This window comes from Parambassis ranga, chromosome 16 (assembly GCF_900634625.1).
Source record: "Parambassis ranga chromosome 16, fParRan2.1, whole genome shotgun sequence".
Classification (NCBI taxonomy): domain Eukaryota; kingdom Metazoa; phylum Chordata; class Actinopteri; family Ambassidae; genus Parambassis; species Parambassis ranga.
Genome location: NC_041036.1, coordinates 11452550 through 11466538, shown reverse-complemented (window position 1 = coordinate 11466538; position 13989 = coordinate 11452550). Strand labels below are relative to the sequence as shown.

At 43.6% G+C, this 13989-nt stretch overlaps 2 protein-coding genes across 3 annotated transcripts; both read left to right on the top strand.

Moving 5' to 3' along the window:
• The first annotated feature begins 6473 nt into the window (after positions 1-6473).
• Positions 6474-7927, top strand: tmem158 (transmembrane protein 158). Its single transcript, XM_028425953.1, has one exon. The coding sequence runs from the start codon at positions 6869-6871 to the stop codon at positions 7568-7570; it is 702 nt and encodes a 233-aa protein (XP_028281754.1). The 5' UTR covers positions 6474-6868; the 3' UTR covers positions 7571-7927.
• Positions 7928-8659: 732 nt separating this feature from the next.
• On the top strand, positions 8660-13069 carry cdcp1a (CUB domain containing protein 1a). Of its 2 annotated transcripts, none has more exons than XM_028426606.1 (9): positions 8660-8866; positions 9247-9447; positions 9534-9893; positions 9976-10344; positions 10674-10862; positions 10947-11315; positions 11401-11754; positions 11876-11960; positions 12091-13069. In XM_028426606.1, exons 1-9 carry the CDS (start codon positions 8746-8748, stop codon positions 12542-12544), a joined length of 2502 nt encoding a protein of 833 aa, XP_028282407.1. In that variant the 5' UTR covers positions 8660-8745; the 3' UTR covers positions 12545-13069. The 2 variants fall into 2 exon arrangements, with proteins under 2 accessions (XP_028282407.1, XP_028282406.1); XM_028426605.1 differs by having other exon boundaries at positions 11401-11757.
• The last annotated feature ends 920 nt before the right edge of the window (positions 13070-13989 follow it).

Sequence of the window (13989 nt, the reverse complement as noted above, 5' to 3'; positions counted from 1 at the left end):
ACCCTGTCTTGTCATGCAGAAAGGCTTTTTATTTCATTATTGTTCGCTGCACCGTCCTACAAAACAACACTCTTTGAAACCATCCTCCTTTTCCTCCTTAGCATATAGCATAGCATCGGATTGATTTGTGTGTGCATGTAAACACATAGCAGCTTGCTTCACTGTTAGTTTGAGAGAGTGATGGCTACCACTGTTACCTTAGCAACTGTGCAGTATCCTCCTATTATTGTCATTGTTCATTAAAATAAACAATTTATTTGTTTTTTATTCCATCAGCTTATAGCCTCCAGATACAGAAAATGGGCTTCAGCAGCTGGAATGGCATCCATTGTAAGGAGAAGAATTTGAAGAAATCAACATCAAGGCCTTATAATTTATTACTGAGAAGTTTTAACCCACTTGCTTGCTGTTTAAAGTGTCTTCTATCTTTTTCCTTCTTTATCTTAATAAATTATAAACTCAAATCATAAATCAGTCATCTCCACATAAGCAAAGAGTTACCATACAACCCACCAAGAATAAGTCCCTGACACAGATTCACTGTCAGCAGCACTACAGTATCCTCAGGAGGGACTGTCATTATATGTGATTTCTGAGAAGAGTACTACCTCTTTGATGCCAGCTTCCAGCGTAAAGTAACTGCTGACTGAGAGAGAGAGAGAGCGAGAGAGACCCTCTACTCACTCTCTCATCCTCATCACAGAACAGAGAGCCACTGAGGAGGAGGAGGAGGAGGAGACAGTGTCTCATCAGTCCCCACACCCACTTCTCTTGTGGTTTTCACCTTTGATCTGGCACTCCAACAGAAGCAGTAAAAAAGGGACGAAGTCAGAGTCATTGAGGGAGGAGAGAAGAAGGGTGGGATATCATTAGCAGGAGAAAGTTCCTCACATCTGACGTCAGCGAGCTAAACCTGGGGCTTTGCTTCAGCTTTCTGTCGTATATCAGAGTTAAATGGGCGCCTCTGCCCAGGGCACAACAGGATGTGGCTGCAGAGGAGGAATGAGAGGGAAAAAATGGGTTTCTGACACAGCGGAGACTGTAATGTTGCACAGCTGAAGATCAGTCTGCAGATATGAGTCTGATGATTATATTCACTTCCACACCACAACAGTATTTCATGGATGACTGCAGATGTTTTATTATTTCTTCATTTTTCTTACCACTCTGTTTTTTAAGGCACAAGCCAGTTAGTACCAGTATGTGCCAATAAAACACAGTGTGGATTAACATGCTGCATGGAGGCTTAGGGATGGTAACATTGAAGGTCACTTCTGCTGCTCTGCCGTCAATGAATTGAGTCAATATAACTGTTTGTACAACACCTGATCTAAAGCAGTGGAGCATGGAGGACACTGTGTGTACATGATGTTACATTTTCTCATCAGATTACACAGATGTGAGTTGTATAACTGAGAGCATTCTGGCCAGATTGTTGTGAAATTAATGGCCCTCTGTCTATTTTGGTGATGGAAATGTGTTTCTTAATTATTTCTATTAACGAGATTTGGTTGTAGTGTAACATAATAACAGGAAGCATAGCAGCTGTCTGTAGACCAGCAATGCCTGCATCATCACACTTGCACCTCCTGCTTTTGACCACATCCCACAAGTAAGCCCCCCGCCCCTTCAGGACTGTGTGGGCCTGTACAAAATGTGCTTCATTCAGATTTGTCTGACCCTCACCTCACTGTTTGATTAGGTTTTTACAATGTAGCTGAGCCCAGTGTCAACCTGAGCACTTTAACTTTAATTTGCCAGAATAAATGAAATAACCAGTGTGGGTGTCTAAGTGCCTTTACAAACAGAATATTGAATATTTAACTTTGTTTCGGTGTTTAAATAAAACCCAGACACAACTGTCAAACTTAATTACATAAAATGTAGTTTCAAAGGAAATGTTTGTCATGTTAGAGCAGAGGGTTAAATAAGAGAAACGTATAAAAACATAACATAACATGAACCAACAACCTCACAAGTGTCATCACAAACTCCTGGTGGTGTAGTGTTTGGTGGCCTGTGTACCGCAATTATCCTGATTCTGATCCGCTGCATGTCATACACCCCACCCCCCTTCACCACTTACTCTTCCTGTCTGTATGCTTGTGTAAAACTTGACTGCTGCATTATAATGGTCCTCCAACAATGTGGCATGTAAGGAAAACTGATAGGTATCATATAACAGGAGCAGATGGAGGCTCAGTGTCCTCAGGGAGCGTCTGAGTGAACAAAGCCAGTTTATTGCTGGAAATCTGTGGAGAAACAACACAGAAATAAAACATGGAATCACTTCTGTGAAACTCTCAGCCTCTTTCCAGTTGCCAGTTTAGTCGCAGGGCTTCACTTTTTTTCCCCCTGATTAACATTTAAAAACCATTCTTAATTTAGTGCTTTTTAATCAGTTATTTCTGGATTTGCCTTCTGACCTTCTGTTGTTTTTCAAACAAATAACTTTAGAAAGCAACCAATCATTCTCTTGTTCCACCCACATCTGCCTTCTCATTCCCACCATGATGAACCATCAACCCCCCCCCCCCCCCCCCCCCCCCCTGTGTGTCAGTGGACGATTGCATTTCACCAGCAGAGAACCAGATGACAAACGAGCACACAGAGCTGCTGTTAGGTAGAAAGCTGATGAGGGGTGTGTGGGGCTGACTTGTTTTTACCTGTCCAAGGTGCCCTTTCGTGACTGTGCGTGTGTGATTCACAATCCACATCAGCCTCCATGAGGAGTGGTTCCACAAAGAAACAATCTCACACCAGCTTCCAGAGAGCGACGAGGTGAAGGCTGATAGGTCTCTGCCTGCCGCTGACCGCTTTTCAGACAGCCTGATAAGTGTGATGTTATTTCCAGGGCCTATTTCACAACAACAGCCTTGTGTGTCCTGCGCTTATCTGTACTCATGTAGGACCTCAGAGTGAAACGTGGTGGCACAGAGGAGATGAAGAGCTTTCCAGATGGAACAAGATCTCCAATCTACTGGGACTTCTCCGGCAGCTTTCTGATCTAATTTTTTTTTACACCGTTCCATGATTTTCATTCATCTGAGTCTCTCCTCTCTGGCTCCTCGTCCACTTTGCCCATTTTCAGAGCAGCAATTAGTGCCACTAATTAGTGTACATCTCCCGCAGATCCAGATCCCTCTACAGTCTCTTAGATGCACTCAGAGTGGTTGTAAGTGAGGATGAGGTTGCAATCTGATTAAGAGAAATACGAGTTTCTAAATTATCATCCTATTATGTCCTCAAGTAAAATTTAATATCTACATGTGCTTATGAGGATTTTAATTGCTCTCATTTAGAAAGGCTAACGGTGAGATGAAACTTTCTGAAACATAATACAAGAATAAATGAATTAAATTAAAATTATGCTATGACTGAATAATACACAAGCTACAGTTCTATTAAACCAGGACAACCCGATCACTCTGCAAGGTGTAAACAGGAACAAACAATAAACAACATGTTAAATAGTTTGACATATACCACTAAAATCATAATAGAGTCAGTGTTAGACTAAAGCATGTTTACATTAATTATCACATTTATGATGTTCATGTTGGTTGCCATTGTACCCTGTGTCTTAGCCAACTGAAAGCTGGGATAGGCTCCAGCCCAAGATGCCCAAGATATTTTTCAAAATATTTGCATATAAACCTGAATTTATTAGATACGTCACATCCACTTCTGCATATTATGATCCCTCTGTGCTACAGTTCTTAGTCATTGAAATAACGCTTCTAGTCTTGCCCCATCACAGGACTAATAAGAGAAGGAAACTCATAGTTTCCCAGTCAGTCCTGTGCATTGTTTCTGACCCACAGTCCCTGAACACAACTTTGTTTTCATTTGTGGCTTATGTCCTGACCTTCTGCACTATTCTGACCACACACACAACACAACCATAACGCTGTTATTAGTTTCATCATTATTACTACCATCTATGAGTTTCCTCTACTCCACTGCTTCTAGGGAAACTGCCGTTTTGTTGCCGTGGTGATGGCAGTGATTGGAGGTATGACAGGAGTGAAGGAGACAGACAGGGGATTCACGAGGCTCAGATGTAAAACAGAAGCTTTAACACTGTGACTGTGAGCATGGATCCAATTCTCAACTTCTAATTAAGCTGGCTGTGTGTGTGTGTGAGCCGGTGGGTCAGGCTAATGGTATCTGATCCAGCACAGGGCTGATGAAGGCCAGGCAGCAGCAGGTTCCTTCTCTCGGTTTCCTGAATAAAGAGCTACATTTTGAGAAAATGAATCTTTCATACATTTTCTTTTAGCAGAAGACTTTTATCTTACCCCATTTGCATTTTTGTCACCAAGGCAATTTACATTTTTATAGCATAATTAATGAACAAGAAAGTCATTTACATTTCCTTGCTCTCCTCACCAGCACATTGTCTAGAGAGCATATCTGACACAGAGGGACCAGCATTTGGAAACGTGTGGGAGTGCTGGAGAGCACCAGAGAGATGTCTGAATGCACAGAAAGAGAAACGAACAACTACATGATTGTTTTAGAGCAAAAAAGGACGAATTAAACATGCTGTCATAATTAAACGACAAGGAGACAAGGGAGGGGCGTGGGCTTTCAGGTGCAAATTAGGACCAAAGCATCTTTCACTTCAGCTGGCCTTCACATCAAATACACAGAGGCAGGCCAGTGGAGCAAATGACACCATTTAAACAGCACAGAGTAAAACGATTCATATAAGTGGCATTCATGTTTCCCAGCCCGCAAAAGATGAAACAGAATAATTCATCACTATTTTGCTTCTGGTCAATAACCCAATTCTGTCTGTCAATAATTAGTTATTCTGATACATTATACATAAGTTGTTATGAAGTGCTACACACTGCTGAAAAAAGAAGAATAAGAATCCCATGTTTAAAGCCGCATCACCCTTTAAAACATGTTAGCAGGAGCAGAATTCACAGAAGGTTAAGTGATTGAAAAATGAGGGTGCACTCACTTTCCTGCAGGTTCACAACAACAGCCTCTTCAGGAGGGACCGACACAGTAAGACTGTAAAAAAAAAGAAGTAGAATATAATGGCAATGCATGAGTGTGAAGCCTCTAGTGCCTGTATTGTGTTTGAAATGAGGTCAGAGAACTGATTCTGTAATGTTTGAGTGCTGTTGTGTTGAGAGGTGTTCTGGTATTGGCTACTTCATGGCATTAGCCGGATCAGGCAGGAGCTTTAGATGAGTTAGTTGCCAATAAATGCCCACAAACATATGCAGCCACAAACCGTTACAGAATAATAGAGTAAAATGATCCTCCACAGGTCCTCCAGCCTTATCAGGCCAATAACCAGAATTTTTATTGGCTCACTCTGATTTGAGCCTGCTTGAATCCAAACATGTGTTCAACAATTAGTAATAATAATTAAACTATTATTAGAGCGCCACAAAACATGAGATTAGCAGCAGCTGCATCCCCAGGCTGTTACTGTAATCACATTTGCTGTCAGTGCCGGACCCAAAACACAAAGAGGGCGGGGCAGGGGAGGAGAGGGGAGTGACTGATTCCCCTCCAGCATCAGATGCAGCAGCCAGGTGAGCCTCACCATGCACAAACCCCCTGCCGCTGCTGCCGCTGCCCGGCAGAGGCACATGTTTATTGATGTGCCCTGCTTCCCCCGAGTGCACAACACAGCTGAGAGAAACAAGCACCAACACACAGAAAACTCAGTGAGCAGAGAGCAGATGAACAAACAAAGAGCCAGATTACAGACTGACGGGTTTAGCTTTAAAAAAAACAGTCTGTACAACACAAGAAGAGAATGGCTGCTGTCAGGAGATAAAGGAGAGAAAGCACTTGGTCAGACAGCTGGTCACTAAGTGAACATGTTGAATTTATCTCAGGAAACTGCAGCTTTTTGTCCTGAACCTCAAAGTGCTGAATTAGGTGCTGTCATGTAATTACACATGAATATAATGCCTTTTCTGCACCTATAATCTGTCACCATACACTCTGCAGAGTGGCTGTTTTTATGACAGGAGCTCAAAAGTATTTTGCATGTGAATATTTCCACTTAGCCTTGTATTATTTCCAAGACACCTTACAGTGCTGATAAGTGGCTTTCATTCAGGCTGGACTCAGTTAGTCTATTCTGACTAAATAAAAGTTCAGAAATTAATCCATCCAGCATGGGGCGCAGATTAACTTCTTATCTTTTAGCTCAATCGGTCAAATGAAGTCATTGATGTGACCTTGTTGCGTCACTGTCGTACTTAGTCACCTAAAAATCCGTGGGAGCTTTTACAGACATTCAAACCTTGTGGTTTTTTTTTTACTAGTAATGGAAGCTTCCAGAGTGCATGATGGATTCACCTAGATTAACTGCAGGCGTACACTCTTAATTTACCTATTCCAACTCATAACAGGTCTGCCTTGTCTCCATACTGACTGTTATTCATTTCTGCTTATTTTCCTGGTGATTATTTGGATTACTGGTTGGAAGACACGCGTTGACTGGGCGCTTCTGTCCTTGCGCACTGGAGGCTCTCCCTTCACCACCCCTCTGCGTTGTGGTGCTCAGCGCTCACACCTGAAGTGACGGAGCAGGAGTGAAGCTGGGAGCTGTGAGCGCTGCTCAGTCTGCTTCTCCTGAACAGCGATTGGAGGGAACATTTGGACAACAAGGCAGGCGGAAAATATCCAAGCGGGAGGGGGATGCACGCAAGTGACATGCTTTGGAGGTTTCCATTTAAATACCAGTCGAGCGGGGGAATGACTGTCTCCACTGGGAGCTGGGTTTTTAAATCATTATAGCGAGTGGCATTTACAAACATTGCACATCTTGTCCGTCGCCTGCGGATCGTCACAACACCATGCGAGCAGGAGAGACGCGCCCTGTGCCATGCTGAACAACTCTCCGACTCTCCTGCTGGTTGTGAACGCGGTGGCCGCACTTCTCCTGCCATGCCAGGGCTGGAGCGACGAAGACCTCCTCCTGCCGCCCATCAACTCCTCCAACAGGTTCCTGGCCAACCTGGAGGTGGACGTGCGCTTCTCCAAGAGATCTGTGGAGGAGAGCGAAGCCTCGCCCGACGCCTCCTCTCTGCAGACTCTGTCCCAGTGCAACGTGAGCGTCCAGAGACTCCTGCCCACCTCGCTGGTGGCGCGGTGGGACAGCAGCTTCGGCTTCCAGTGTGATGTGCTCATCTACACCACCAACAACCACGGCAGGGCTTTCTTCTCCGCATCCTTCAACAGGGCGATCTCGCCGGTTGTCATCGAGCACCTCGGGGTTACCGGTGGTCAGCAGGAGTTGCGGCTGTGCGTGGGCTGCGGGATGTCCCGCTACCGGAGGTTTGGTCAGGGCAGGTCGAGGGGCCAGCAGAGCGGGGATCAGGTCACTTTCTGCTGTGTGGATTTCAGCCTCGACGAGCTGAAGGGGGACAAAAGTTGGAGGCTGAACAGGAAGCCAATCGAGTCCACACTTGTGGCTTGTTTCATGACTTTAGTCATCATCGTGTGGAGTGTTGCTGCTCTCATATGGCCAGTACCGATCATTGCAGGATTTCTGCCTAATGGGATGGAGCAGAGGAGACCGAGATAACTGAACTCATCTTTATATCATTATAGCCTGTGCTGCCTATACTATATAACTGTAGCCATTCAGATGCTCACGTGAATGAGGAGTGTGAGAGAACTTTTTGAACAAATGCTTTAGTTTTGGGGTGTCCTTTGACCAAGTCAGGTAAAGTATGAAGGATTGTTCTACTAGCCAATAGTTTACTGGGACCAACACCAACGTGTTTTGTAAACCCGTGTAGGCCTTCCTATAGATCATGTCAGCGTAGACTGTGCAAACTTTTCTCTTTAAACAGTGTTTGTATAGTTTTTAACCTTTATAGAAAGTTTTCTGCCTTATTCCCTGTGTAGGACTTTTGCACTGGACGCTGAACTTTGAAGTGTGCTGTCACATAATACAATATATAATCCACAGTTATACTAATCATTAATGTAATAGTATTTTTTCCAATAAACCTGAAAATAGATGTTAATCATGATTGACATAAAGAGGGTTTCAATACTTATATTGGTAGATTTATAATGTCGAGTTCAATATTGCCTTTACGTGTTTATTTGTATTGTCTCCACAATTTAAAGAAAATAAAATGAATCAGAATGTTTCTCTTTCTGGATATGAATGCATGGACTAATATCTGAAAATGGCTCCTGTCAGAGTGTTAAATTATTAGCCTATAATCTGTAGCAGATACAGGTTATCTATACCTCAGAAAGACTGTTTCATTTGCAGTCACTGTGTAAAGTTTGCAAAAAATATTTCAATAATATAACCATAACAATACATTAATACATAGCCTAATAATAATTACAATATTTATTGTAATATTTGCCTACAATATGTATCCTGGAAATATGAAATCAAATAAAATCCAAACACCTCCTTGTGTAATTGCACAAAAGGTAAAAATAATTCCTAAAAATTATAAACATATACATCAAAAATCATTTGAACCTTTTTTTTATTTTGCATCATAATTGTTAGGTTTTTTTGTCTTATTTTATTTTAAATGAGTAACTTTGATGAGGCATCAATGAACCCCGCACCTGTCAAAATGGCCGCCGTGGCCCCGCCTTTACTTTACCTGGCTCGAGGCTCCCATGCAGCTGACACTACTGGCGCAATAGGAAGTGCAGGAGCTTCACGGGTTGAAACGAGTTCCAAGGAATAATGTGGCGCAACAAACTGCATGCTGCGGAGGAATGAAACGTGCGCTAATCTCTGGTGATTTCTCTCGGGATTACACATCTACACCGGGGACCAGCATGTCCTTAGCCTCTATACAGGTTTTACTTCTTACATCCATCGTGTCTTCCGTGTCAGGTAAGTTAATAATTAACCAGCAGGACAGATTTCCTGTGGAGTGGTGGATCTGTTGTTCAAATATGGACGCTTGATTGTTCCTAGAATTAAAGGAAAGATGCAGGAATACCAGTAATGTCCAGAGAAGGCCACGTGTCAGATGACAGGACGTCTGATTTGTACACTTATTAAACAAAGAACATGACAGAGAACAGCGTGCTATGCTGAAGCTGTGTGTGAACATTGCTGTGTTTGCTTAACAGAGGCTTGCTTAGTCATAGAGGGAGTGAAGGCACACTGTCAGCCTGCTCATCAGCTCAGTGAGCCACATTAACTCTGCTCACAGGGAATAAAAAGGAGGATTTTCTGTGTGTGTGTGTGTGTGTGTGTGTGTTTTCCAGGGTTGACCATTACTCCTGAACGTGGCACCACCCTCCGCATCACCAGTCCTCAGGTCTATGGTTGCAAAGTGTGCACAGAATCTGGACGTTCTCAGCAATGTACCTCATCTCTGTTGTTACAAGACAGCACTGCGGTCTCTGTGAAGTTTACCTGCACTGCGCCTGAAAATGAATTCACTGTGGAAGTAGTGCAGAATATAAGTAAGATAACATGTGTATTGTTCTGTGGTGTATTTGTTTGTTTCTACAGTAAAATATGTGCTCATATATGCACTTTCTTCTTTCAGAATGCACCACGTCATGCAGCGGCAACATCCTCCAGGCCGACTTTGGCTCCCTTCCTCTGCAGGGTTTTAAGCGCAGGTTCACCTGGAATATAAGCGCCTTGGCTCCAAAAGCTTTCAAAATAGACTTCACCAGGATAGGTTTGAGACAGATCAACCCATCAGAGAGGTGTCCAGACAGACACACATACAACCTACAGGCTGTCCAGACCACTGGGAAGGTGGCTGTGGGGACATACTGCAGGTCGGGTCCCATTAGTAGTGCTCAGATACTGAAACAGGGCAGCTTTTCTCTGGACGTCTCAGCAGGTAGTCAGCTGCAGAGTGGCCAGTTTGAGGTCTCTGTAGGAGAGGAAATCAAATGTAAGTTAAAAAACAGCTTTCTTGTGTATGTTTTAAAAAAAAAAAAAAAAACAAGATTTTAATTTAAAGGTTTCTCTTCTAGCCCTCGCCAAGATTTCTGTGACATTACCCAAAGAGAACCCGACTTCAGACTTACTGTCACCAAACTACCCGGACAGTTTTCCTGATGATGACAGCATGGAGTGGTACTTTGATGTCCCAGACAAACACAAGACCACTGTTCAGCTTCTAAACCTCGTGCAGCCGAGCTGTTTGAAGAAGCAGGCGGCGGTGGAGTACTACAGGACAGGGAGGTCAGCATTGGTCCTGAGACTGACGGACACCCAGCCGGATCAGACTCAGGGAGATTTCTCACTGATGCTGAGGAACTGTGAGATGGACAGAAGACGAAGCGGCTCCCCTGGACTCTCCGTGAACATCAGGGTGTCTGCTTCAAGCACAGCCTCATTAGGTTTGTATAGTTTGATGCAAAAATGTATATACCATGTTAAATCTTTAGCCTATATTCATTGGTGTGTTGGTGTCTTTTTGGTCTACATTTTTGTAACTGAGGGTGCCGTTTTTTTTTTTTTTTTATCCAGGGGTGTGACTGACAGTTTTTTGACAGGATGGCTGAGTAACAGTGATGTACAGATTGGGTGGGAGCTCTCAGATTGCCTCATGTCTGAGTAATGAATGTCAGCAGTGGCACATCCTCATGTTTGTCTTAGTCAAACGGCCCGTCCACACGTTTGTGGGGGAAACAGAATTAAAGCTGACAGTTTTTTGTTGCTTCTTTAGTGTCGTGTCAAGTGGATCTTGGCAAGGAGGGAGTTTCTCTCCACATTAATAAGTTGAGACCAGCCTCTGACTGCAAGATGAAAATGGACTCTGTGATGAAGGAAACAATCACAGTCACATCAAGCAGCGACTTGTCTTTTCAGGACTGCCTCCCTGAAGACATACAAGTAACCGCCACTAGAGTCATAGGTGAGTCCAGATTTGTGAAAGAGTGTGAAAATGAGAAGCTTTAACACTTTTTGTGATGTAGTTTTTCTATTTTTAAAACATCAGAGTGCAGTCGTCTCTGTCCGACAATTCCCATCCCGCTGCTGGTGCCTCTGGTGCCATCTTGCCTCCCAGCCCCTCTGAACAGCATGACCTGGACTCTCCGTCCGGCTGAGCACGGCACTGTTCTGCTGACCGCTCCCACCGGGCCGCTTAAACAGTCCCTACCAGGACAGATTTGCAATGACAGTATCAGCATTGAAGTGGCAGAAGAGGATGGAAATACTGTCGGAGTGTTCTGCCCTAATGGAGCCATACAAAAAGTCCAGATCCACAACAATGTGTCTGTCACGTGGCGGTCCAACATGGGCGGCAGAGTTCTGAGGTCCTTTTTCAAGTATGTGCTGAACGCCAGTTTTGAAAAGGAGATATCAGGTCAGAAATACTTTCAAAGGAAGTGAAAAAGGTGAATATCTCTCCTGTAATATCCTGTAATCCTTTATTTCTCACTCTTATCCAGAACGATACATATTTACAGTATCTCCATCAAAGGACACCCCTGTAATCGTTGCTACTCCTGGTTGGCCGGTTGGAATGCAGCCTTACTCCACCGTCTCCTGGATCGTCTCTGTTCCTGCAAGGATGGAGGCGAACCTGATGTTCGGCAACCTCAGCCAGCCCAAGTGCAGAAACCGTCACACTGACATCAGGGTGCAGAGAGTTGGCAGGCTCGAGGAGGACTACAGCCGCCGGGAGGATGAGGGGGCCGAGAGCCAGCTCACCGTCTCTGAGAGCTTCTATCTCAACATGTCCAACTGTATGCCTGAAAGAGGACAATTCAGTGTGATCACGAAGATCACTCTGCAGGAAAGCACGAGTAAGAAGAGCTTTTACAGAATTGCCTCGTTGGCAGCAAGGAATACTGAATGGTTCTTTTAAGATTTAATGGTGCAAGTGTTAAATGATGTTTTTTGCTGTTGGTTTGTCTCATTTAGATCTTCTGGCTATCATTCTGAGTGTTCTGGCTGCTCTGCTGGTCATTTCTGTCATCGTGTTAGTGGCAGTCTGTATGATGGTTAGGTAAGTGGATTCCCTTTGTCTTTTATTTTTCATAATTTCTTAACTTTATTATCAATCAACACACTGTTTGATTAGGCAACCGAGATACTGTATTTAACTCTAAAACACACCTTTTCCTCAATGGTAACAGGAAGAAGAAGAGGGATGTCGAACATGAAGTGTCCGTCTACAATCCTTTTAGCGCCAGCTCCGAACCTGCACAGAACACGTTCCCAAAAACACGTGAAGACAATGAGTCCCATGTGTACGCCTCCATTGAGGAAACACTGGTCTACACACACCTGCTGAAAAAGGGAGCAGAAATCGGCATCTATGGGGAGTTTGATACACACCGACCCTCCGAAGGACACACAGACTCACAAGAGCAACAGGTCTCTAAGGACACGGGTTCAGACAACATGGAGGTCGGGGTGTATCAGCCTTTTCGGTTCTCCTGTCAGGGTCCTCCGCTTCCCCAGAGGCGCCTAAGCCATGGCGAACCCATGGTGGACAATGAGATTTACCTCCGCGCAGATGAAAGCGAGGAGGAACATTATGAGAATACAGGGCCACGGCTGGAGCCGGAGGGAGAGAACTCAGCATAAGATTGGATTCAGCTTTCTGATTTTCACTTGACCTACATGAACTTAGTGATATTCATTCCCTGGTGCCTGTGTGATTGCCTGCTGTTCAGCTTTTGCACCAAAGTGAAGCACAGAAAATAACCCTGTTCCAACCTGCCCACTGCTATTAACGTGTTTTATTTAGATGAAGGCGCTGTTGTTTCGAAAACTGCTTAATTGTTCCCTGTATGCATGTTTAAGCCACTACCTTCTGTTGGTTTTAGGTTATTTTTATTTTTGTGCATGCATTTTGTACAAATATAGGATCTGCTGTGTGCTGTTTACATTGTGAATATATAATTTGTATTATACTAAAAGGATGGCATTATTGCTGCTGTTTTCATAGCATCGCCCGATGCATCAGTTACCACTGATATTTATAATAACTTTTGGATGAACTCAAACATGTTATGCCATTAATGTGCCATCAATACACTCCTGCTTACACCTTTTAGGAATTGATTAAAGATGTTTTTGTTACATGGATTTTTAATATTAAATAATAATAACAATAATAATCTGCTGCAAGCAAATTAATCCTTTTCTCTTGTTTTTGTGGTTAACAATCAATGTATTTGTGGTTGGAATGAGCTCAAAGAGATAATGAAATCTTTATTAGAAGAAAGACTGAATGAGATGTATAGTTTATATAATTTTTGTGTGAAGACCCTAAACAAGCTGGTCTAATGGTCAGAATGCATCAGTTAATTTGTACATTTCCTTGTACATCCTACGGTGTTTCATGATGACTGTCTAACCCAGAAGATGCCCCAAATATGATTCAGTAGGATTTCAGACAATTGGTAGAAAAGACAAAGTTCAAGCCATCAAAAGTCACCCCTGATGATATTTAGGAGTCTTTATACATGCAAGTTTTTCCATGAATGCTTTACAGACTGCTTCAGTCTGTGAGTGACTCTCTGAAATCAGCAAATATCCATGGAGACGTACAAACATGTTGAGCAGCATAGCGAGTGCCGACCTGATGAAAAAAATGCTGTATGTGGGTGGAGGCACAGTAAGTAGGGACTCTACTGCACAGATGTAAGGCAGGTAACGCTGGAAATGTGAAATGTGTTAAACATCCACACTGTTTCCCTCTTGACATCTGACGGCACTTTTACATCATGGTATCTCATGTCATCTGGAGGAACAATGTCATGCTCCATGCCTCCCAGAATCCATGTATCTGCTGTTGTCCCCAAGTGCATCAGGCTCAGGACCCCCTACAGTTTGCGGGTAGGTGTGGGTGTGGAGGATGCCATTCTCTACCTCCTACACTGTGTTCACGCACATCTGGACAAAGGGAGGGGCACAGTGCGGATCCTATTCTTGGATTTCTCAAGTGCCTTCAACACCATCCAGCCCCTGCTGCTACTGGACAAACTGAGGGAGATGCTAATGGACCACTACTTGGTGTCCTGGAT